At 35.6% G+C, this 25,461-nt stretch overlaps 2 protein-coding genes across 5 annotated transcripts; one reads left to right on the forward strand and one right to left on the reverse strand.

The window, feature by feature from the left end:
• Positions 1 to 472: 472 nt before the first annotated feature.
• Plk4 (polo like kinase 4) lies at positions 473 to 18,168 on the reverse strand. Of its 2 annotated transcripts, XM_071614689.1 has the most exons (16): positions 17,937 to 18,168; positions 17,296 to 17,391; positions 16,276 to 16,371; positions 16,082 to 16,196; positions 12,816 to 13,839; positions 11,936 to 12,036; positions 8,734 to 9,104; positions 7,768 to 7,872; positions 7,195 to 7,297; positions 6,490 to 6,639; positions 5,840 to 5,973; positions 5,659 to 5,750; positions 5,368 to 5,515; positions 4,548 to 4,688; positions 3,323 to 3,429; positions 473 to 1,031 (listed from the first exon to the last, which is right to left on the reverse strand). In XM_071614689.1, exons 1-16 carry the CDS (start codon positions 17,964 to 17,966, stop codon positions 929 to 931), a joined length of 2,916 nt encoding a protein of 971 aa, XP_071470790.1. In that variant the 5' UTR covers positions 17,967 to 18,168; the 3' UTR covers positions 473 to 928. The 2 variants fall into 2 exon arrangements, with proteins under 2 accessions (XP_071470790.1, XP_027782467.2); XM_027926666.2 differs by lacking the exons at positions 16,082 to 16,196; positions 16,276 to 16,371; positions 17,296 to 17,391; positions 17,937 to 18,168 and having other exon boundaries at positions 8,734 to 8,870; positions 12,816 to 13,916.
• Positions 18,169 to 18,313: 145 nt separating this feature from the next.
• LOC114085584 (endogenous retrovirus group K member 21 Rec protein-like) lies at positions 18,314 to 25,013 on the forward strand. Of its 3 annotated transcripts, XM_071614690.1 has the most exons (4): positions 18,314 to 18,444; positions 18,622 to 18,925; positions 21,500 to 21,821; positions 23,516 to 25,013. In XM_071614690.1, exons 3-4 carry the CDS (start codon positions 21,546 to 21,548, stop codon positions 23,558 to 23,560), a joined length of 321 nt encoding a protein of 106 aa, XP_071470791.1. In that variant the 5' UTR covers positions 18,314 to 18,444; positions 18,622 to 18,925; positions 21,500 to 21,545; the 3' UTR covers positions 23,561 to 25,013. The 3 variants fall into 3 exon arrangements, with proteins under 3 accessions (XP_071470791.1, XP_027782584.2, XP_027782586.2); XM_027926783.2 differs by lacking the exon at positions 18,622 to 18,925; XM_027926785.2 differs by lacking the exon at positions 18,622 to 18,925 and having other exon boundaries at positions 21,503 to 21,821.
• Positions 25,014 to 25,461: the final 448 nt, after the last annotated feature.

Below are 25,461 nucleotides of genomic sequence, written 5' to 3' on the forward strand. Positions count from 1 at the left end.
TATATATATATATATATATATATATTCATACACACACCTATGGGGGTTGGTGATGAATGAACCCAGGGGCTCTACCACTGAGCTACATCCCTAGTCTTTGTTATTTTTTTTTGAGACAGGGTTGCTGGAACTTGTGATCCTCCTGCCTTAGCCTCTCGAGCCACTGTCACTGTGCCCGGCTCTACTTTCATTAGGAATGGCTATCCCACTCTCAAATAGTTCTTCATGCCAATTAATTACAACGTTAAGTTCTTCAGTGTTAAAATGTTTGCATTAAAATATACATATACATTCATTTAAGAGAATATGTTTAACATTTAACTTAGAAAATTAAGTTATAAAATTTGTTTCCTAAACAAGAAAATTTAAAAATGAGTTTGTAGTAACTTATTTTAAAGTATTTAAATAAGTCAAAAGATAAAATTACTTCTTGTTATATTTATTTTTTTTTATAAAATGCATTTGCCAAAATGTTTAAGCAGACACTGGTGCTACAAAAATAAATATAAAACAACTATACATGTTTACATATGTTACTTATAACAAATACATATTATTTACATGTTCAAAAATTCCAAACTACAGCATATTTTGTCCATGATTCTCAACATGTCTGGGAAGTAGAGAAACAATAAAAGCATAAATACACCACACACCATTTATATTTTTGCTTTTAAAAAAACATTCAATACAAATATACTCAGTAAGCTTGAGGGTATGTTTTCAGAGCAAAGTTAGGCATCCTATTGTACTCTGCGACCAATTATTTGTCGACTCAAATTTCATTCAGTTTTCTCTTAGTACACATCCTTTACTGTACAGATTAAAATTCTTTAATAGGCTTTCTGAAGAAGTTATATTAAATAAAAAGTCACTTTACTTGAAAGCCAACCAAAAAGTTATTTATTAAATGTAGGTATCTTTTCAATCAATGAAAACCAGGAGTTGCATTAGAAAACATCAACAGGATGGAAGAAAGACACTGTAATTTCTGTTTGATGTATTCCGGTAATTTTTCATTGTCTCCATACCTAAGTGAAGTAAAAGAAAAAAAGATAAAACCATAATCATCTCTCCATTCTTAAGGAATACCAAAACCCATATTATATTTTTTATTCTTCAATGACAAGAAATCTCAGGAAAAATCATCCACGTGGGGTTGGGGTTATGGCTCAGTGGCAGAGCACTTGTCTCGCCCATGTAAGGCACAGGGTTTGATCCTTAGCACCACATAAAAATAAATAAAGATATTAAAACAATCAAACACAATTATTTATTAGTCACCTCAATCTAGTGAAGCATACCCATTTTTTTTCTTCTTAAAATAGAATAATTAGCCAGGCATGGTGGCACAGGCCTGTAATCCCAGTGACTGGAGAGGATAAGGCAGGAGGATCATGAGTTCAAAGCCAGCCTCAGCAACTTAGCAAGGGCCTAAGCAACTCAGTGAGACCCTGTTTCTAAGTTAAAACAACAAAACAAAACAAAAAACAACATAAAAAGGGCTAGGATGTAACTCAGTGATTAAGCATTCCTAGGTTCAATCCCTGGTACCAAAAAAGAGAACAATTTATAAACATTTAAATAACAACAAGAAAATAAAAAACTCAAACTAACTATATTTTCTGAAACAAGGTTTCATTCCTTGAATGCTTTCTCAAGGAAACACTTAAGTTAAACATGAATACATTTCTATTAGATGTTAAGAACTTGCAATTGACCTTGTCAGTAGAATTGCAGCATTCATCTGTGAACATGTATCCCACCCACTCTACATCTGCACCGTTCCACTTCCTGGAGCATTTAAAGTGTTTTTAACGATTCCTATGAGCAGTTACTTAAGTGATGCTACTGCACATACACATGCATTTCACAAAAAGCATGATAGCCACAAATTACAGTTGCCCTACACACGTCTACTACAACAGAAAGACCACATGAAGCAGCATGTTTCTGTTAGCACCGCCATGACTTAGGTCTTTCTAACAAGTCATGTTTTATTTATTTATATTTAAAAAAAAAATTATACCTTTATTTCACTCATTTTTTAAATTTTTTACGTGGTGCTAAGGATCCAACCCAGGGTCCCGCGCGTGCAAGATGAGCACTCTACCACTGAGCCACAATCCCAGCCCAACAAGTCATGTTTTAAATATGGAAACTTTTTCATGCTATTGACAGATTTCTTATTTCTGGCATGATGCCCAGCACACATATTCATGCAGAGTGAATTTAAAAAGTTGTCACTTGGCATGTTTAGGGGACAGTTTCCAGAACGCCCATAGATACCAAAATCTGAGAATACACAATTCCATTCCATAACATGGATCAATATTTACATATCACCTATACACATCCTCCCATTTACATTAAGCCCTCTCAAGATTACTTGTAATATCAAATGCAATGTAAATTTTACCTAAATAGTTATACTGTATTATTTAGTGAATAAAAAAAAAATTCTGTACACATTCAGTACAATCTTTTCAAATATATTTGACCTGTTGTTGGTTGAACTGTGGATGTGGAATCTGTATATGGAAGGCCAACTGTTTACATTCATTAATCACTAGATCAGGGGATATACCATTTCATTTGGGAAAAATAATCAAGTTTTTAAAATTTTATTTTCCAAATGCATAACTGGGTTTTTTGTTTATTTTCTTGTGGTTGTAGATGGACAGTATGCCTCTATTTTACTTTTATGTGGTGCTGAGGATTGAACTCAGAGCCTCACACATGCTAGGCAAATTCTCTGCCATTTACAGCTCCAGCCCTCAAGTTATCTTTAAAAGATAGATATGTTTCTATGCTTTTTTTAGGTATACTACTTTCAACTTCATTAGAATTTTCTGCAAAGGTCCAACCTAGTTAGACTATGGAGTAAAACTGCACAGAGGTATTAGGGATGTAGGTCAGGTGTAGAGCACTTGACTAGTATATGCAAGTCTCTAGGTTAAATTCCCAATAGCCTTGAAAAAAGGGGGTTACACGTTATCTAACAACTTGAATGGATTAGGAGCATATTATTCATACCAATTGACCTGCATTAATGTAGATAATTATAAAATAGGCATTAGAAACATGATACGATCTTCTAAGAATAATGAACACTTTGAAGAATGGCAGCCAGGGGAACGGTGGTGCATGCCTATAATCCCAGTGACTCCGGAGCTCAGGAGGATAGAAAATTCAAGGCCAGTCTCCACAAGTTACCCAGACTTTGTCTCAAAAAGCGAGACGGTAATTTTATTATTTTTGCATAGCAAGAAAGCGAAATGTATAAATGGTGTTATCTGAACTAGTATTTTTAAAAACTTACCTAGTTGTTTGACCATTTGGTGACGTGTAACTGATAGAAGATACTCCTGCCTGGACAACCAGCTGGGACCCATCATTAAACTGAACCCACACAGCTCCACTAGTTAACTAGAAGAATAATAAGCATACAAATTGACTCTGCAATAGAGGATCTGAGGTTCTTAAAAGGTACTCAAGTTGAACATATCAACAAGTTTTCTATAGTTTGAAACTCTCTCCAGTAACTGTAGATTTAGGACTGGAATAGTTTTAGCATTGAGAATATTCATGTCTTTTCTGGGTTAATCCTTTAATAGCTTAAGTACTATAATATTAAAATTATTCTAAATGAATCCCATTTCTCACCAATTTCCACTGTATGTGTTTACCCCCTCCCCTCACACAGTATTTTAACCCTTTCTTTGTCCTAGTGCCCCTAGAGTTTCTTCCTTGCCTGAAAATATTACATTATAGCCTTTGAGACTTCTTTTAGTGATTCATGTTAAATGGGGAGGCACATGATATAGAGAAACAAACACGGACACTGGAATCCGAGAGACCTAGGTTTACATTCATATTCTGCCCACCAACAAGTAGCATAATTTAGGATCATCCCAGTCAGTGTAACATTATGAACTGTAATTTTATTATCTTTAAAAGGGGATAACTTTACTAGTTTTTTTTTGATAAACTATATAATGTATATGAAAAATATGACATAAAAAAGCAGGCACTCAACAGATATGACCTACCCTCCAAAAGTAATAAGGGTGCATTGTTCTTAAGTGGAAAGTAAAGGGACATAAGCCATGCTTAAATCTCCACATTTTAAGCCTTCACATAATATACACATGGGTTCATGCTGTGAGTTTGAAACTCAAAGTTGAATTAACTTTAAACACTTTAACTTTTCCTTCTTTTGCCAAATTAAAGTTAACTCTAGTCAGATTGATTACAAATAGTTTCTAAAACTCACAATATTTTGGATATTGTTCTGCACTAATCACAAGTAACCATTATCATGACCTGTACTTTAAAAACAATTGGTAGGCAATCTGTTAACAATAAAGTTTTCCACTGTATGCAAATAAAACATTAAAATGTTTTAATGATTTAACCAATATAAAAAAATAAAAACTTCTACTTAAACCATTAAAAGAATTTATATTTTTGGGTGATTGTCTAATCAGTGTGAAAACCAAAAGAAATTCATACTGAGAAAAGTCATTTTGGTAGAAACTTCTCACCTGTGTAGCCCAACCAACATTTTTCACAAAAACAGACTTCAAAAGTTGTGCTGATGTAGGAAGACAATCTTTTAGATTATTCGAAGAGACGTTTGTTCCTGAAGCTGTAGTGGTATGGCCAAGTCCTTCAGCTGTAACTATCTACAAACAGTAAAAACAGGAAGATATTATTCTTTACTGTTTTTATAAGCCAACTTAAGCAAAAAATAAGAATTACTGGATTTTCATTAGCTTAATTTTTTTTAAAAAACAAAAAAATTAAAAATACAACCACATTATTGAAAATGAGAAAAATACAGAAATGAAAATAATACAACTGTTATTTTCTTTTGCTTTGATCTTTTTCCCCAAGAGATTTTTTTCATAGCTTCATATCACAATATGTATATATATAGGTAGGACTAAACACACATATCCATTTTTTTAACATTGCATTTTTCTGTATATATAGTCTTCATTGACATGATAGTTCATTGAGTAAATATAAGATATTTAGGCAGTTAATATTTTACTAGTAAAAATAAAACAACTATGTACATCTCAAAAGGTCAAATTAACAGTGTGTGAAAGGCTCACTGGCTGGTTTAAAGGACTTAGAAGGCCTTTGAAGTTCAAGCAAGGAGTATGTGATACAATGCCTCAGGAGTAGTCTGGAAAAAAAAGGTAGGTATACTAAGGCCTCTTCTATCTTGGGGGGCTAAGGGGAGTGGGGTAGTGCTGGGAATAGAACCTGGGTCCTTCATGAGGTATTTAATTTTTTATGAAGGGCATAAGGTGGTCCCTGAAGGGGTATGGACAGAAGTGACACAGATTTACTTACAGAAGGATTAAGTATGGGTGCCTGGGTTGGAGTAGTAGCACTATTCATGATCAATCTACCCAAAGATGGTGCATCTCTTATTGCGTAGTTTGGATCCACACAAGGAGGTGTTGACAGGGCCTTAGGTGAACTAGTATTACCAGGTTTTCTAAAGAAGAAAGAAATGTTCAAATATATTCCTTTAAAACTTGCAATTTACAGATGTCTAAAGAATGTTTATGAAGTAAACCAAACTTTTTAAAAAAAATCTTATAAACTTTAGCCATGTTAAAAAATTTTTTAAAACTTTACCTTCCCACAATTATTGGGAAAAAGGGAGCACTCCCACTCTTCTTTTCCTCTCCTGAAATTACAGATTCCAGTGCTAAACAAATACGATGAGCCTATTTCAAAAGAAGAGTGTTTTCTGTCAATATTTGACCTAAGTAATTTGTAATTAATTAATTAGTATTAAAATCTATTAGGTATGTACCTCATTAGCATGGTCCATGTATATTTTTATTTCCTCTTTTAAGCTATGAATTTGATTTTCATCCTTTAAAGTGTAAGATTTCCCAGTCTTTTCAATTACTTGAATTAAATCTTCTGTTTTGTGTATTTTTGCTCCTAGAAAATAAGCATAATACTCTTTTTCAATTTATTTAGATTTATTTATTCATCATACCAGTATTTAATGGCTTTCAGATCAAGATATCATTTATATTCACTTACAAACATAGCTGATGGACAGCTATGTGTGTCATGTGTATCCCGTAAAAGATGTGTGACTTAAAAAGTAAATCATCTTTATAGAATACTTAAGACAGAATGTTCATTAAACCCAATCTTTCTGCCCCATTTATAATTCTTATAATTTGGTAAATGTCCACTTGAGTTTCTAATTAAAAAAAGGATACTGTTTCATGACATTTTTATATCATCAATCAAGGTAGGTACAGTTAAAATGAAGTGAGGTAGCGAAAGAGGACTAATATATGTACAGACGATAATATAAATTATTTATAGGAAGGTATATATAAACAAACTTTGGTTAAAATGACTTGTCATGAATTAAAAACACAAGCACATGACTACCAAATTACAAACTACAGGAAAAAACATGTTTTAAAAAATAGTACTTACCATCATAAAACCAAACCTCAAAATCAGCATCAGGAGAATTCTCCATCAAAATACATTTAGCGTATCTTGTAAAATAAGTGATTTTGGGAGATTTAGATCTTACAAGCTGTACAAATCTGGAAGCATATTGATATTTTCGCCAGTATTTTTCTAAGGGGAAAAATTAGTTAATATTAAGGAAGAAAATATTGACTTGATATAGTTTTATCTACCTGTTGTGATTTTTAATAGGTTCTTGTTTGTTTCTGAAAGGCATCTCAATTAAATCTTATTGTTCAGTGCTTTCCCCCTGTTCATAATATGCAGAAGCTGCATCAGGAGTTAACTTTGATTAACTATAATTATAAATGAAAATGTATGTAGCACATGATTTCAAAGATCAAAAAAATAGATACTTCATATTGCAATTTTTAATGTGACTATAGCCACATTACTAATTAAATAAGTGCACCAATTATATATTGGTGGTATATGACTAATATTCCAGAGTTAGTTTTTACTTTTAAGCAGAATAAAGTAGTATTATAACACAAAATATGAATAGTAAACAACGAATTAATAAGGTATATCAAACTGGACCAGATACCAAGTACAAGAACATAACCTCCAACATGACTAAAACCAAAATATTCATAACCTATCATACCAATATACAGAGTTAAGTATATATACTCTCAAAATTTATTTCCTGTTAAGGTTACATACCTGGTAAATTGTCAAAGTTGTACCTACTGATGTTATCAGTAGGTAAGGGCGGTTTATCAGCAAGAGGAAAGCCTCTTCCATCATTTGGATAATATATAGTGATCTGCCAAAAAGTTTTTAAGACTTTTGATTATATACCAATAACTTAGAGCACTATATTTTGTTAACAAAATATGAAAAAGGTTCAAGCACAGTATTAAACATTATTTTATAGAAAATGGAATTCTCTAGCATTTTATTCTAATTTTCTTTTTAAACTTAAATCAAACTTCAGATTTTTGATACTAGTTATAAATTTTGTTTATTGCAGTGCTGAGAATCAAACCCAGAATCTAAAACACGATAGGCAAGCTGCGTACTGAACTATATCCACAGCCCTACAATTATTTTTAAAATGGAACTAATTTATTTAAACATGTTTGGCATGCTATTTCAGTTTTTGAATTATAGGGACTATCATATCAGAAGACTGCTTTAAAAAAAAAATTTAGAGATCTCCAAATGAATCACAATGCTAAACTTAGCTTAGGGAAAGATGTGAAGTCTCAAGATAATAAAATAACTGTACATTACCATATTCCCATCACTAGATATTTGAAGTACTTCTTTCACATATTCTTGAGATGCATATTCCTTTAGAAGCTCCACACACACCTCCTCTGAATCAAGTATGCTCACCTAAAGAGAAAATTTAAAAAAAAAAAAAAAAATCAATAAAAATTTTCTCATTTAAAACATCTGACACACATGATACTTGAGAAAATTACTTAACCATAGCAGAAACAAATATTAAAGTCAAAATGAAATAGCTGTTTCACTCCAACAGTCCAGACCAGAAGTATATTTGAACACAATTGTGAGCCATAAGGTGCAAAGATGAGAATGTACAATGAAGTGGGAAGGGATAAACAGTGAATAGAAAGAAAGCAGAAGGCAGGGCGGAGAATAAGGACTTAAAAGATAATAGCAAGCCAAACAAAGGCAAGACTGGGGGAAATGGGAAACACCAACAAATAGGATGAACATGAAAAAAAAAAAAAAAAAAAATCACCATTCCCACTTCACAAGTTTTAAACTATAAAATGTACATACTCTTTTTCTTTTAAATAATTTTAGTTGTTAAAACATCAAGGTATAATTTCTTGTTAGTTTCTCTTGGTATTTAAGCCTAAGTTAAATGTAGAAATAAAAACTAAAACCAAAGGTTAATATTAATTCACTGATTTGAACTGTGCATAAACTAATATTTAGAACAGTATACAGCTAATATTATTTTTAAATGTTTTATATTCAAATCTACTTTCTAAAAACAGTAATTTAAAATTCAAAACTTATCAGTATCATTTCATTATTCATAAAAAGCTAGATGGAAACAAAAGCTATCTTTCCATGAATATTCAATCTTTTTTCTTTTTATATAAGTTTATCATGTACATATTCCAAAGTCCAGGATGTTATAGGGGACTAAAACGTCATGTTTTCAAAAACTGTATTTTTAAAATAGTATCAAAGAGTAACTTAGGAAAACAATGTACTCACCACAGCCTTTTTAGTTTTCTGTCTGATTGGTTTTAACCTGTGAGCAATCAAAGGAGACGTAATGCTTCGCAATGTGTGTTTCTGATATCCCACTGTGGACTCCATACCCCTAGTCTTGATTTGTTCTGAAAGAGGATCTAAGCCAAAAATAGGTTCTTGTTGAGTTATCTCAGGTTTATTGCGCAGTCTAGTCATATATTTCATAGTATTCAGCTGTTTTACAGAAGCTGCATTATCAGAAGCATCAGAGTTCTTTTTGGCTCTTGTATCTCTCCAAGCATTTCTTGACATATTTTTCTGCAAATCTGGATGTATAAGAAAATCTCTCTTTGGGCTAATGCTGTTGTGCTCAGTAGTTTCTCTTAAATGAGCTATCATATATATTGAAAAAAGCAGTTTAGTAAATAATTAAGAAGTCACAAGGTTACATTGACTATATTAGCACCTTTTTTTTTTTTTGTATTGAAGATTGAACCCAGATTATTATGTAGGCCATGGAAGCACTCTATCCCTGAGCTACATCTCTAACCCTCTGCATTAAGGAAAAAAAAAAAAAAGTTTTAGAAAAATAATAGTGTATTTTATTCAGGATTTTTACTAAATGAGCAGATTTTAGTTGCTATTGCCAAAGGGAGAACAGTCTGTGTAAATATGTGAGGTTATAGATACATTAATTTGTTCCAAAATAATAGCCATTTTACTATATATATGTATAATGCTCTTATATACCTTAAATATGCATAAGAAAATTTTATTTTAAATAAGAAATTATTCTATAGTCTAATATATGACATAAAAAGTCAGTGACTTTAAAAGGGTATTTTAAACCAGATCACAAAAGATATAATAAGCAATCTACTTTTCAATCAAGGCAAAAACTAGTCACTGCAGGGTCACTGCTAATTCTAATGTGAGATTATATTCCAACAAAAGCATATTTGAGAAGAATTCCCACATATCTTTCTACCTAAATAAAAAACAAAATATAAATTTATTATTTAAGCTAAGGAACACCTATCCTATCTTTGCTTAGAAGGTATACAACTAAGGGAAAAAAACACCATGTGAATAGCTTTAATATTATTAATATTTTACATATATGTGTGTGTGTGTGTGTATATATATATATAGTTATATAGTTATACCCACATTTTTTGAAGTTCTTAAGAATTTTACCAATTTATGTTTTAAATTGTTATTCTAGAGTTCACATGGGAATATATACCACCCCCCTCCAACTCTCAAGGGTGGAGATTTGGCTAAGTGGTTGCTTGCTGGCAATGTACAATGCCCTGGGTTCAATCCCCAGTACTGCAAAATACAAACCAAGTGAAAAACATCTCTCCAACTCTCATTATGACAGAAAAAAAATCTTTTTTTTTTTTTTTTTTTTTGGTACAGGGGATTGAACCAGAAACGCTTAACGAGTGAGTCACATCCTTATCCCTTTTTAATATTTTTTATTTAGAGACAGGATCTCAGTGAATTGCTTAGGGCCTAAATTGCTGAGGCTGGCTTTTTTTTTTTTTTAAGTTGTTGATAGACCTTTAGTTTATTTACTTACATGTGGTGCAGAGACTTGAATCCAGTACCTCACATACACTGGGTAAGCGCCCTACCACTGAGCCACAACCCCAGCCCCTGAGGCTGGCTTTGAACTCATGATCTTCCTGCCTCAGCCCCTGGAGATGCATATGCCCGGCCAGAAAAATATTTTGTACCAAAAATACTTTAAAATTATAGCAGCCTCATTACATTACTTTAAAGAAAAAAAAAAGGTTATTTCTCCATCTCAGACAAATCCATACTGTCAAGTAAAAATACTTGTAAATACAACAGAAGTAGAGCAAGACGTACATTATCAGTTTTACCATTAAAAAAAAAAAAAAAAACAAACTTGAATTATTTCCAAGGATATTTTCAAGTACATAGGAAAAGATTAATTTCCTTTGGGGATTTTGAAAATCATATACATTTCTTTTGAAAAAAGAAAAAAACAAATAGACTCTTGAGATGACAAATAACACTCTGCTTAAATTACAGCCACTATGCACTCTTTTGTCTGTGAGGTAATACAACACTTAGTAAAAAATGATCTCCTTCTCTCCATATGTTTTATAATTTTCTCTTTTTTTTTAAAATTATTATTCCCCATCCCACCTTCTGTGAATCTGTTATGTTCATTAATTAAGAATGTTTTAACCATTAAGTCCCAAGTTTTCTATTCTGCCAATATTTCAATGAAATTGACAGATGTGCATTAAAATAGGTTGGAAATCATAATCTAAGCTTATATATCCTTTACATGTTTTCAAATGCTCTAATCATTCACCATATTACTTTTCTCAAAAGAATCATCTAAAAACATAATATTTATTTCAAAGTAAGTGGCATGTCTGTTGCTCAACTTACAGTTTTTATAGGTGTCCCACATTTGGGATGGTGGGACTTACTGGGTTAATATTTACACTTTGCATCTATAAATAAAATAATGACTCGAATGACAGCTACTTGAAAATATCTAGGTTTTAGTAGCCATGTATTTAGATGTGAAATCCAACTGGCTGACTATAGTGTCCATATCGGCTTCTACTTAAAAATAAAGTCAAACATCTTTTAATTGTTTTATAGGCACTGACTTGGTACTTATTATGGAGAGTCTTCAAGAGAGGGCTTAAGAGAAAAGCTTCTAAGACAGACTACTTGGGTTGGATCCTGGCACTGTACTTAATGGCTGTGCAACTGAATTCTGTGTACAATTTCCTTAGCTATAAAATAAGAATAACAACAGTATCTTCCTCATGTTTTTGTGAGAATATAACAAATATATCATATATGTTGAGTATTAAGAGTAATAGCTGACCTTACGGTAAATATTAAAAACATCAAGTTTTACTATAATAATTCAGCTTTATTGTAAGATGTTTTATTTTCTTTAAAAAGCCCCAAAAGAAAACTATAATGGCCAGGTGCACTGGCACCTGGAATCCCAAGGCTTGGAAGGCTGAGGCTCTAAGCAACTTATCAAGACCCTATGTCTAAATAAAAACTAAACAGGGCTGGGGATATGGCTCAGTGATTGAGTACCCCTGGGTTTAATCCCTGGCACCAACAAAACAAAACAAACAAAAACAAGGAAACTACAGTGCTAAAAAGTGTGTAAGTCATTAGTTTTTAATTAAATACTACATTTAAAACTCACCATTCATTTGCAGATTTCCAAACCACTGTTGTACAATTTCAGTTTGAGGTGTCTGGTCTGAAAATGGAAAAGGACTTTTTCCTGGACAAAGATGATTTGAACTAAAGAAAAAAAAAAATCCCCAAGTAATAAAAAGTTAAAGTAATTAAAAAAAATGATTAGGCAACTTTTTGTGGGGGACACTAGGGAACAAACTTATGGCCTACCACGTGTTCTACCATGGTACTTTACCCCCAGTACCTAGCCAACTTTTTAATGTAGAATAAAAACAAATGTGAATTCCAAAAAATTTTAGGATAACTGTAGAAAACAATATTTGCATAATTACATTGTCTCTAAAACGCTGAATTCCCATGCCAGAATACCAGGGCATTGTGATGATGTTTCTATATGGCTGTTGCCCTTTAATAATTCAAGCATAAAAATCATAAAAAAAATTAAGAGACATGCAAAAAAAATCATTAAAACAATTAGTTTTCATGTTAGAAATAGTATTAGTACTATAATTACTCATCACTCAGGCTCAACTTCTTTTTGTTTGCAGTTATTATTAGAGTACTTCAGGGATCAGATTTGTTTAATACATGGTGTTTTGCATATATATATATGAAACTAAAAACTCCCAAGAATTAAACAGAGTAATAAACATATTCATCAACACATACACTCACTTTTGAAGGACAGCTTAATCATAGCTCTAAATTAATATTCCAATACTTTAGTAATAAAACATGAAAATCATCATTGATAAGTGCCTCAGAAGCATCAGTTAAAAAAAAAGCATTAATTATTCATTGCCCTAGTAACCCCTTTATTTAGATGCATCTTCATATTTGTGCTAGTATGTTTACAGAAAATAAAATACTTATGATATTCTTACAGTGCTTGGTTGTTATCAGGTCTTTCAAAAGATCCAGAACTACGAGATGTCTTTTCTTTAAAGAAATGAAAAATATTGACATTGCTATTTGTGGGTGGATATCGGTCTTCATTTTCTTCTATTCCTGATCTTTTGGACTTTGAAAGTGTTTCTGCTGAGTGACATCGTTCCATTGTATATGTTTTTGCTCGAGATTGACTATTAGAAGTGCCAGATCTATCAGAGGAATGGGCTCTACGGAGGTATCGAGAATGTGGCCTTTCTTCTGCATCTTGAATTACTCTTCCTCTTCCACTGTTACTGGTTTCATGTGCTTGATTTCCCCACTGAGTACAAAAACTGCTTCCATCTCCTGAAGAAAAGTCACTTGAATTTTTATGCTTTGGAAATACAGTCATTTTATTTGGAAGTGGCTGGCCAATCAAGAGTCGTCTTCTGTCAAGTAAACTACCACTTACACTGGTACTGGAAGAAGCCGTAACTGCAGTAGAAATTGTGGCATGTCCACTATCAATTGAGTCTTCTACAGTTCCTAAATCTTTACTTTTTGTTGAAGAATTTCGGGACATAAAAGGATGGTCCAATATTGAAGACAGACTTAAACGATCTGCTGGATTTCTACGAAGTAGCTGGTGAATAAGATCCTTGGCCTCTCTTGACAAAAACGTTGGCATTTCATAATCTGCCAATACAACTTTATTTAATGTGTTCTTGACTGTGTCAGTGTCAAAAGGTGGTCTCCCAATTAGTAATGTATAAAACATGCAGCCCAAGGACCAAACATCAGATTCAAGTCCATGGGCACTTCGAGTTGCAATTTCTGGTGAAATGTAATTAGGAGTTCCACATAATGTATAGTGCTTTTCATGTGGCATTGTCAATTGAGTTGCCAGCCCAAAATCGGCAATCTTGATATTCATATTACGAGTAAGTAAGAGGTTAGAAAGTGTGAGGTCCCGGTGTAATATGCCATGAGAATGAAGATACAACATTCCTGTGATGATCTGGTGCATGAAGTGTCGAGCTGTGAGGATGCAAAAAAGAGAACTTACAATTGAGAAGATTCAGCATTTAAAATACACTGTGAAACAGAGGCAGATATGCTAGAGTATAATATTAAATTATTAGCTTGCAGCTAGAATTTACCAAAGTGCAACTTTTGTGGTATTATAATATTAACCAATTTCTGTTAAATATACAAGGCAATAATTTTAATCTTTGCTATTCCCAATTAATGAGCAGTAAATTTCATTAACAATTGGGATTGATTAGGGAAATGATAACCAGAGTTGCCTAACAATTAAGAAAATTATTTTTAACTGTATGAACAATCCATAAATCTATACTAATTGTAAAAAAGAAAAGTTAACTTTTCTTTGTTATCTCCCAAACACTCCCAAAAAGTAGTCACATCAACAGTTTGTATATAATCTTTTGTTTCTCTGCTTGCTTATGTATATTTAAATCTATAGACATATTGTAATAAATGCTTTTTAAATGTATAGTTTTATTACATTTTATTTCTATGGCAGTACCATAGATCTATATTTTATTTAATTGCTGTTGAACATTTGGGTCACTACCACTATTTCAAGATTAAAAAAACACAACAATAAACATTTTTACACATACTTGTTTTCTTGTGAATGTTACGGGAATTCCTTTATAGTACATTCAAGATATAGAATCACTGGACTGAAGAATAAGAAAACATACTATTTTATTATTAAAAGGCTATATTTGGGGATTGAGATTGTGGCTTAGTGGTAGAACGCTTGCCTAGCATGTGTGAGGCACTGGGTATGATTCTCAGCACCACATATAAATTAATAAATAAATAAAGGTCCATCAAAGATTACAAATTTAAAAAAAAAAAGGCTATTTTCGTGGAGATCCTTTAATGAGTAGGCTGTCTCAAATCAATGAGTGAAAAATGATACTTGTTATTTGGGTTAGCACCTTCATGATGACTACTGTGTTTGAGCATCTTTTCATATATTTTTTGGTTACTGGTACTTTTTCTGCCATGAGATAGTCTGCTCATATTCCCTACTATCTGATTCGATTATCTTTTTAGGTGTGTCTTTTTAAATATGAATTTCCAGTCATTCATGTGTGTGTGTGTATGTGTATATGTATGTACATATATATCACACATACACATATATAACGCATAAATATGGCTTTTGTGTGTGTGCTATTAGGGATCAAACCTATCTTTGTCTTTAAGTTTGTTAAAAGTACATAGAAGTTTTTAATTTTAATTCAAACTGATATTTTTTCCTTTATTGCTTTTGCTAGTTCTGCAGTAATCATCATCAATATGTATATGGATTTTTCAATTTGTACTACTTCTTCAGAATAAACTTCCAAAAATGGAATTTGAGTCAAAGAACATAAACATTTCTGAGTAAATATATATGACCAAATTGTGTTTCAACAGATTGAAATGCTCAAAAAGCTTATCAGAACCCATCTTTCTTAGCTCATCTACAATCCCAGTTAACGGGGGGGGGGAAGAAAAAGAAAAAAGCTTAGTCTGACAATATATGGAACTTATTTGATTCTAATTTAAATTGTAAAAAATTATTTCTGAGGAACTAGGGAAGTTTGAAACTGACTTTGTATTCATAGTAAGGAATTATTCAGTGTAATAAAGACCTTGTGATTATCATTTTTTAACATCCAGATTCTGTAAAGATAAATACTAAAATATTTGTAGATAATAAGATGTCTATTAATATGCTTCAAAATATTCTAGCGAATTAGGGGATTAAAGAGTGGATAATTCTACAGTTTTTGGAAGCTGAGTGATAAGTTTGAAGGGATTCACTGTACTCAGGAGATCCACGTTTTCTTTCTTTTTTGTGTGTGTGCCTGCGTGTGTGTGTGGTGCTGGGGATTGAACCAGGGCCTTGTGCATGCGAGGCAAGCACTTTACCAACGGAGGTATGTCCCCAGTCTGAGATCCACATTTTCTAAAACAAATGGTTTCAATGGCCGTCATCAGTGGCATTGTAAAAAGCATTCTATATTTGCAAGTTTACACAGTAAATTGCTACCAATAATTTAATTTAAAATGTGTTTTGGGGGATAAATGACAGATTTCTTATTTTCTGCAATTCTTAAAATTGTTTTTAAGAAGTATAGCATTGTGTGTGCGTGATCCTTTTCTAGCCTAAGGTAACAACTGAAACAGTTTTATTAAATATTATAAAATAGCACATTTTTTCAAAACATTTTTGGAAAGTAAAAAGGAAGCTTACCTTCATTTTCTGAGAAAGGTTTCATTCTATTCTTTAGGTATCTGTTCATTTCACCATTATGACACATTTCTAATACCAGGTACACATAATTGTTATCTTCAAAATAGTTATATAGCTGAAATGTAAAAAAGTATAATAAATTAGAATTTAAAAAATTCAGTATCCTGGGCTGCTTCTATAAAATCGTATCTTACCTCCAAGATAGAGGGATGTTTCAATTGACAATGTATTTTCACCTCATTTTGGACTCGCTGTACCATCCCAGCTTTGTACATGGCTTTTTTATCTATCTGAAAAAACAGAAAAGTTTTAAATGTTGATGGTTAAGTTTCAAATATAAATTGTTAAAAGTCATCTTTGATCAGGGTGCAGTGGCATATTCCAATTACTCAGTATACTGAGGCAGGAAGCTCGCAAGTTGAGGCCAGTCCCAAGAACTCAGTGAGACCCTGTCTCAAAAAGAAAAAAAAAAGTGGGCTGGGATGTAGGTCAGTGGTAAAGCACCCCTGGGTTCAATTACTAGTGGCAAAGGAAGGAACTAAGTCACCTTTGAAAAGAAAGTATATTTTAATTTAAAATAGTTTGAAGATTTTTAATATATGTCTTTGAGCTCAACTTACTCTGTTGGGTCTATTTTTCCTCTGTTTATCTAGTAGAGTGGACACTAAGTAAATCTGTCCAATGCATTCTAGTACCCTCTGTCAATTTAAATACTTTAATAGCACAACTGTTCTATCCATAAGAAAAATCCAACTTTAGTCAAACTTTATTCCAAATTTCCTTTCCCTTTTCCAACTAGTTTAGATAAATAATTCTCAATTTGCTAATGTTTATGTTATTCCTATTAGATTAACTTCTATCAATAGAGAATAGTATTTTGGATTAATACTTATACTGTAATACAGAACTACACACAAATGTATTATTATAAAAAAATTATTTGATTTCTACACTTGACTCCAAGTATGCATAACTGAAACACACCTGTCTACAGAACATTAATGAAGATAAAACATTTAAGCAAATTAATGCTCCCCCAAAACGTCCTTAAGCTGAACTGCTGAATTTATCCATATTGTCTTTTGCCTATATGATGTATTCTTTACACCATAATCAAAGAAAAGGTTGGTCAGTACGGAATTGTGACATCTCTAGTAGAACACCTTTAGTTATTTGCAAAGTACAGAAAAAAAAGTTGATTAATATAGTCTTACCATTTTGATTGCAACTTCCAAACCAGTGTGAATGGACTCAGCTCTGTAGACACCAGCAAATGATCCCTTACCGAGCAGATTTCCGACTTTAAAATCCTTAAAAAGTAAAATTAGATATTATGTGTGATGACTCTCAGGAGTAGAAAGGAAGAATGATACGAAGGGCCTGGAAAAATGGGATGCAAAGGGTTGAGAGGAGAATTTGGCAAAATCCAGGAAGGTATTCCACCTCGATATAGCAGGCGTCTGCGGCGGAAGGCATGGCGATGCCCTGCAGGACTCCCCAGCTTCCAGGCCGGCCAGACTGCGCACCCGAGCGACTCCACCGCAGCACAGGCTGCACCTCCTCCCGCCTCCAGCCAACACCTGGGAGCCCCGCCACAGCTCCCGCCGCGGCCAACCGCCATCCCCCGGGAGAAGGGGGAGGCGGCCTTGGTCCGGCCGGCGCGGCGGCTCCAGCGGGGTTACCACGGACGCGGCGGGGCCGGGGACGCCGCCCACCGGTGCCGCCCCCGCCCGAGCGGCGTCCAGAGGCTGGGTCCCTCCCCACCGCCTGCCCGGCGCCCGGCCCGGCCCCGCCCCAGCCGTGGGCTTCGCTCGCCCCCTTCCGATCCGCAGCCTCGGCCCACCACTCCCTTCACCTCGATCTTCTCGCCGATGCAAGTCGCCATATTCTCAGGCCCGGGCCGGCGCTCCCCGGGTCAGGTCCCTTTTCACAGTCCCTTCGAGGTGGAGCTCCAGGCAGCCAGCCGGTCGTGGTGCCCATCAGGCTCTACCTTCTAGGCCGCCGCTCCGGGCGACGACGCTAAAGCCACCGAAGGAATTCCTCGACACCATCCGAGGCTTGGGCGGTGCCTCTGCACTCCCATTTTGAAAAACTCCCGCCGGTGGCTGTTCAAGCGAGACTGGTGGTGACGTCAGGAGACGTCGCTCCGCAGAGACAGGCTGGCGCGCATGCGCGACAGGCATTTCCCTCACGCGTGCGCGACAGGCTCTCCTTTGCGCTCGCCGCAGCTTCCGGTACAAGAGCCGAGCGCCGGAAACCCAGGCTGTCGCGACTGGCTGTGGAGTGCGCTGCCGTCCTGCCTGGTGAGAACCCAAGTGAGACCCGTAGAGCCGCAGGCCTTAGAGACGCGAGGTTTACTGCTGGTAAGTCCGCAGCTTCACCTCTGGAAGGGTACTGCCGCCTCCAGGGAGGGCTCAAAACTGCCGCGAGGGCGCGGGTGTGCTTCGTTGAGAAGTCTCCCTGCACGTGCGAGGCCTTGGTTTTTTCCCCCAATACCTTAAAACGAAACAAAAACCACAGAAACCATTTTAAAATCTCAGGTGTACACTCCACGGAAAAAGCACAGGAAAAAAAATCATCACCTTGATTGAGGAGAATCTCTTAGACCTCCCGGCTGACGGCAGAAGTTTCTCATAGCAGGTTAATGAGCACGGTGCTTTGGAAAAGGCATTCGAGGGAAGGGGAAACCACACGGTAGTTTATTCCGAGCCAGACAGCAGTGACCTAGGCCCGGGAACGCAGATTCCAGTTGCCTTGAAGTGTACTGAAGAAATCCAAGTTGGACACAGAGAACGAAGGTCGTCGTCCTCCGTGCACGTACCAGGGGTGCTGGGCTGAACACAGGTTAGGTCAAATGGGAAAATGGACTGCGTTCTCAGGGAGGTTGGTCAGGCCCGAGTTCTGGAATTCTGGGGAGTACCAGGGATTGAATCTGGAGATGCTTGACTACCGAGCCCCATGTCCAGCCCTTTTTTATTTTGAGACAGGGTCTCACTAAGTTGCCTAGGACCTTATTGAGTTATTGGGGCTGGTGTTGAACTTGAAATCTTCCTGCCTCAGTCTTCCCAGCTGCAGGGATTACAGGTGTGTGCCACCAGGCCCAGCAGGTTCTGTTCTTTTGCCTAATTGTCATGTCAGGGTTAAGTCAGATGCAGATGATCAGAAGTAGTGGATTTTTTTCTTAGGGTCTGAAGTAACCCTTGTCTCAAAAGCTGCCAGTGCCTTACCTCTCAGCTTGCCTTCCATTTTGTCTCTATTTGAGAGGAAATAGTTGGCAACTGGTGCTTGCTTGAAGAATTCTATCATAGTAGTTTATTGTGGAATATTTAAAAGAAACCTCTCCAGGGTAGGGTTGATGCACTGTTTGCAGATAAGACAATTATGGTTTTTTTCAGGAAGGTTCTAAAATAAATGCACAAATTTCTGTCTATTTCTAAATTGAAAGCTGTGGAGAGTGGATGAGCCCCGGGTCTCCACTGATCCTGCGGGATCATCAAAAGCCAATCCCATGAAACATTCTTCGCCAAAAAGGCAAAGATATTAATAATCTTGACCCTCAGCTCTGATGCTAACAGTGACATTCCAGGACAGTGGGTTTCCTGGGTGCAGCAGGGTATTCCTCACACTTGATACTGTTTTTGAAATTAAAATTAAACAGTAGGATAGCTACAAAAATGTTTCTAGTTTTGAAACTTTTTAGTGCACAAAGAAACCTTTTTTTTTTTTTGTGGTGTTGGGGATTGAACCCAAGGCCTTGTGCATGTGAGGCAGGCACTCTACCAACTCCCCAGCCTGCAAAGAAGCCTCTTGGTAACTTCAAATTAGAATAGACACTTTATGTACTCTTAATGACTTCCAAAAACTTCTGAGTGACATTGATTGATTACGTCCCTCTTTAAAGTTAACTACATCAAAGTAAGTTAGTTCACTATCCTCAAAGGAGATCCACCTCTGTCTCCTCAACAACTGACTTCAGAAGCTAAAACTGCACTGACTCAGGAACACTGCTCTTCAAGCAGCCCAGCTTACTATGGTCAATCTAAATAGATCTATTCAAGTACTGACTTTTCCTGCTACTCATATCCCTACAGGAATTCTTAGGCAGGAAACAAAAATTATAAAATGGCTTCACCTGCTACGTTCTCCTAAATCCTTAATGCCATTTTCATGATTAGTTGCTCAGTTAATTTCAAAAACTCAATGAGTACAGCAACTCTTAGGGCTAGTGCATTCCCTTATTGTAGTTCGTTTTACTACTGCACAACAAGATTGGCTTTGACAAAATTCTGCAAGTTGACGGATTACTGCTAATTTTTCTGGCCAAATTGATAGCTATTACACTTTGATAAAATTTCTATAACAACTTTTGTTTTCCCTAAAATTGTTTGCACTAAACCAATTTCTCAGGCTCTAATGGTTTTTACTGATGGGTCCAGCTCAGGGAGGCCAGATTAAAATTTTTGCCTTACAACCCTTTTCATCAGAATCTATAAATATTTACAGTGACAGTCCTTATGCAGTGGGGGCAACTCAGGTAATTGAAACAGCCACTATTGGTCATATTAACTCTGAGGTATTATTTTAGCTTTTTAAATCTTTACAAAACTCTATGCAACAATGTTAGCTTTTTTTTATTGGACATAGTTGAGCTCATTCAGGTCTCGCAGGACCTTTTGTAGAAGGAAACAATGTTATAGATCATCTTGTTGCATCAGTAGAATGTGTATCACCTTATTCCTCTCTCAGGCATCACATGCCCTACATCACCAAAATGCTTCCAGTTTGCACAAAGAATTTCACCTCTCTAGGGAGCAGGCTTGGACCACAGCTAAACAATACCCTCAATGTATTATTCACCCCCCAGTCTTATTAACTGGGATAAATGCTCTGGGCCTTAAGCCAAATCACATTTGACAGATGGAAGTTCTGCATGTACAAGAGTGTGGAAGACAACAGTAGGTACATGTGTCTGTTGACACCTATTCTATTATTTTTGCTACAGCACAAATGGGAGAAAGTGGTAAAGGTCATTAGTTATTGGCTGATTTTGCAGTCATGGGCAAACCAGTTCTTTTCAGTGCTTTTGTGTTTCTTATATTATTCATAAGATACGAATCCCATAGAATACTCAAGGACCAGGAATAGTAGAATGTGCCAATAGAATGTTAGAAATTCAACTTCAGAAACAAAAAGGGGGGGATAGGTATTATCCATCTCCACAGAATCAATTGCATCATGCTCTTTTTATTTTGAATTTCTTAAATTGTAATGAGAAGGGCTGCACTGCAGCTGAGAGACACCAAGTCTCTGGTTCAGCTTGTTCAGCAGGAATGGTATGGTAGAAAGATTTACCATCAGGAAAATAGAATGGGCAGGATCCAGTAATGACGGGAAGAGGTTATGACTGTATCTTTCCAGAAGGTGCTGAGAAGCCGATTGGGTATCTGAGAGAGGAGTCATCAACATGGATCCAAAAACTGAACACGAACCCGAATCCAAAAGACTGAAGATCACACCATCAATAACAGTACAGACACAACAGCTACCTTTAAACATGCAGCCAAGCAAAGGAGGCAAGAAAAAGGAAGGAGCAACAAAAAGCACACTACGCGTAAATCCCCCGACGTGGAGTCAGATCCAGAACTTGGCAAGCAAAGCTCAGGGAGTGATTGAGAAGCAGGGGGTCCCTGAGACACCAGCTACCATGTTTATGGCAATGCTGGCTGTTCTAAGTTGTCAGGTATGTATCGTAACGAGAAACTTATTGGACATATTTTCCAGATCCTCCATTAATTAATCCCACTACCTGGGCTGGAGGATCTGTTCCAGTGTTTACAAATTAGTCTGCCATGGGGGGTTGTCAATCTGATTTTCATATTTTCCCTCTTATTTCTTTAATTTTCTTATTCTGGGTATACTGCTGAGGCCCCTATGTCCCAGGAATCCTATGGTGGTACTTGTGTTGCCGGTTTCCAGTCCTTCTTTAGGATTTGAAAAAATATATACAAACTATTATCAAAATAGATTTTCCTAAATAAGAACTCTGACAACACCCTCTGTTCCCTTATTGCCCAAATTCCAGCACTTCAGAACTGGGAACTTTTCCTCAGTGGCGAGATTGTGCTAATTTAGTTCCTGTAAGACATATTTGCAGTCCAAGTCATATGTCCTCATAAGTTTGATTTGGAACATTCTCATAATGAACTCATGACCCCTGGAGGGTTTGTTAGTAAAATCTGACCTCAAGATCAGGAGGCATTCAGAAGAATTTATGGCATCTAGCTGCTATTTTAGATTTTGTTAATTTTACTAGTCAGTTGCTTTCACATCTAACCAGTGATTGTACCACCAACTCATTTTATGGTTTGTGGTTGTGTGTTCAGTCTCTTTATGCATTATTAACAGGAAATACTAATATCACAAAAATGGGCAGTGATCACTATTTTGTAACGAGTACTAACTGTAATCTTACTAATTGTGTGACTAATATAACAAAAATCAACGTATTTTGGTTTTATACCAGCCTTCCTTTCTTATGCTTTCCACCAGCATCACGGATGACTGATATTAAGATAATAGGGCTAGGTTGGCATGGTGGTGCACACCTTTAAGCCCGGTGGTTTGGGAGGCTGAGGCAGGAAGATCACAAGTTCAAAGCCAGCCTTAGCAAAAATGAAGCACTTAGCAACTCAGAGAGACCCTGTCTCTAAATAAAATGCAAAATTGGGCTGGGGATTGGCTCAGTGGTCAAGTGCCCCTGAGTTCAATTCCTGGTTTACCACCACCACCACCGCCCCCCAAAAAAGATAACAGGGCTATAATTATCAAGAACTTCATAATCAGCTGATTCAATCTTCTGTGCTATGGGACTTATAGTCTTTGGTATTGTAACTTTAATTATATTGCGATTGTTTCTACAATCACTGCCTCTGACATTCTGGTACAGGATATCCAACTCATTTTGTCAATGCTTGACACAAAATACATTAAGAACCCTGTAAGATCAGGAGAATATTGATAATAAACTTAAAGCTAAGTTAAATGCTTTAAAACCTAGTGTAATAAACTTAGGTAATCACATAGTTTTAAGGTCAGAGGACAATTACAGTGCCATGTTGCTTATCAGTTTATTTATGTAATACCTGTTTTACATGTTAATTCCCAGTGGGGTTAGAAAAAATAAAGATACATCTATTAGCAATTTGAAATCATAAGTGTTAGTTTATATCTTTTACACCTACACCATTAGATCCAAGTCAGGCAAAAAAGCAAGATTCCTATGTTATCTCCTGCCAATTTTGGAAAAAAAAAAAAAAAAAAAACAACTGTTAAATGACTTAAATGGTTTTAATCCTTGGAATATGCTAAAACATACTACATGGTATCCTATACGGCTTGTTTCCTTATTTTTAATTTTGTATTATTTTCTCACAGTCAAATGCAGTCTCGTCAAATCCCAGTTCCAATACCTCCAAGTAGACATGCATCAATTGCAGTTAAAAAATAAGAAAGGTGGAGATGTGGAGAGCAGATGAGCCCCTGGTTGATGTCAGCTGATCCTGTGGTGTTGGCAAAAGTCAAGTATGGGAAACATTCCTTGCCAAAAAGGCAAGGATGCAGCAGGATGTTCCTAGCATTGCAACAGTAGGGTAACTGCAGAAATAGTTCTACTTCTGTAATTTTTTAGTGTGCAGAGAAGACTCTTGGTAACTCACAAGACTTGAACAATTTACATTGCCCCTCTAGTTAAACTTCCTAATTATGAGACCCTTTATAATAAACTTGCAAAGCTAGTTCTGGGTCACTGTTCCCCCATCAGAGTGTCCCAGTGTCCCACCTAGTCCCAGCTTTACTTCAGAATGTCTCTGTTTTTCTCCATCTCCCATCACCCCTACTTGAGGTCGTTTGTTGATGCTGCGTGGGTCTGGCAGAGAGCTGACTTCTACATTAATGAATAACTCAAGTTTGTCTACAGAGAAGCTGTAAGAAAAATCTCTGTTCAGAGAAAAATCAGCTTTCCCCCTTCATTTCTGGCAGTCCTTGTTATAATTCTTTTTTTTTTTTAAGGTTTTTAAAGGTAGACATAATACATTTATTTATTTATTTTTATGTGGTGCTGAGGATTGAACCCTTCGGCCTACGTGTTCAAGGCTGAGCTGTAACTCCAGCCGCCATGCATTATAATTCTGGAGCAATTCTCTTTGAGTTCCCAAGAACCCAGACTTGCAAAGCATTTTTTTAACTTTATATTTAGAAATAATTTTAATCTTATATAGTTATATAGAATTCCTGAATTGTCTCTTATTCGGATTCCCCCCCACCCTTTTTTTTAAATTTAGATACAGGGTCTCACTGAGTTGCTTAGTACCTCCCTGTTGATGAGGCTGGCATGATCCTCCTCCCTCAGCTTTCTGAGCTGCTGGGATTACAGGCATGCTCCATTGTGCCTGGCTAGATACATCAATTTTTAAAAAATAGTTGAAGATGAAAAAAATACCTTTAGTTTTAGGATAGAACCTAGTGCCTTACACTTGCTAAAAAAGGCGCTTTAGTATTAGCGCCCCAGCCACAGCCCAGATTCATCAATTCTTAACATTTTGACCCATTTAACATTCTCTTTACTACAAGCCTACTATTTATATTTATGAAATATTCTAAAATAGGTTACCCCAAATTTCTGTATGAATTACTAAAGAACAAGGATCATTTTTTAAAATAAAGATGTTTGACACTGATTATTATGTTCTGATGTCAATTATTCCAATAATGTCTGTTTTAAGCAGTTTTTCCTCTATTACAGTTTAGTACACATTGCATAAAAGTTGCCATGCCTTTAGTCTCTTTAATATGGATGGATTTCTTATAACATTGAGATGTTTCTCTTGTCACTCCAGAATTGTTATAATTTACAAATAAAATTTATATTACTCCAGTTTTGTTGTGTGACTTTATACACATTGTGAAATGATTACAGCTAAAACATCTATTGTCAGTTTCCATGTGTGTGTGGTGTGAAGGCTAATTATATAGCATTCCCTAATTGGGGTTTACCTGATGTTTCCTCCTCATTAGATTGTTATTCATGTCTGATTGTAATATCACAATTTATATTCAGTTCTGTTTCATGCCTGTCCCAGTGTTATACTATTTTAACTGCAGCTTAATAGGTGTGTCAGTTTTGTTCATCTTTTCTAAGATTCATTCATTTTTTTTAGCCTATTACTTCCTGATTTGGTCTTTCCTTTGGGGTTTGGTTCTAAGTATTTGGGACGCATGCTTAGGTTGTTTATTTGAAATCTATTTTGATATAGGTACTCATTGCTATATATCTCCTATTTTCCAGTATCCTACAGGTTTTGGTGTGTTTATTTGCATTTTCT

Source organism: Marmota flaviventris, chromosome 7 (genome assembly GCF_047511675.1).
Source record: "Marmota flaviventris isolate mMarFla1 chromosome 7, mMarFla1.hap1, whole genome shotgun sequence".
Lineage (NCBI taxonomy): Eukaryota > Metazoa > Chordata > Mammalia > Rodentia > Sciuridae > Marmota > Marmota flaviventris.

Excerpts from the sequence above, each read along its gene's own strand:
- Plk4 (XM_071614689.1), bottom strand. The coding sequence starts at position 17,966 with ATGGCGACTTGCATCGGCGAGAAGATCGAG. Across the intron at positions 7,873-8,733 it reads AGAAAACTAAAAAGGCTGTG|GTGAGCATACTTGATTCAGA; the intron begins GTGAGTACATTG and ends TTTTCTCTTTAG. Across the intron at positions 7,298-7,767 it reads TATCTAGTGATGGGAATATG|ATCACTATATATTATCCAAA; the intron begins GTAATGTACAGT and ends ACTTTTTGGCAG.
- LOC114085584 (XM_071614690.1), top strand. The coding sequence starts at position 21,546 with ATGGATCCAAAAACTGAACACGAACCCGAATCCAAAAGACTGAAGATC. Across the intron at positions 21,822-23,515 it reads TGGCTGTTCTAAGTTGTCAG|TCAAATGCAGTCTCGTCAAA; the intron begins GTATGTATCGTA and ends ATTTTCTCACAG.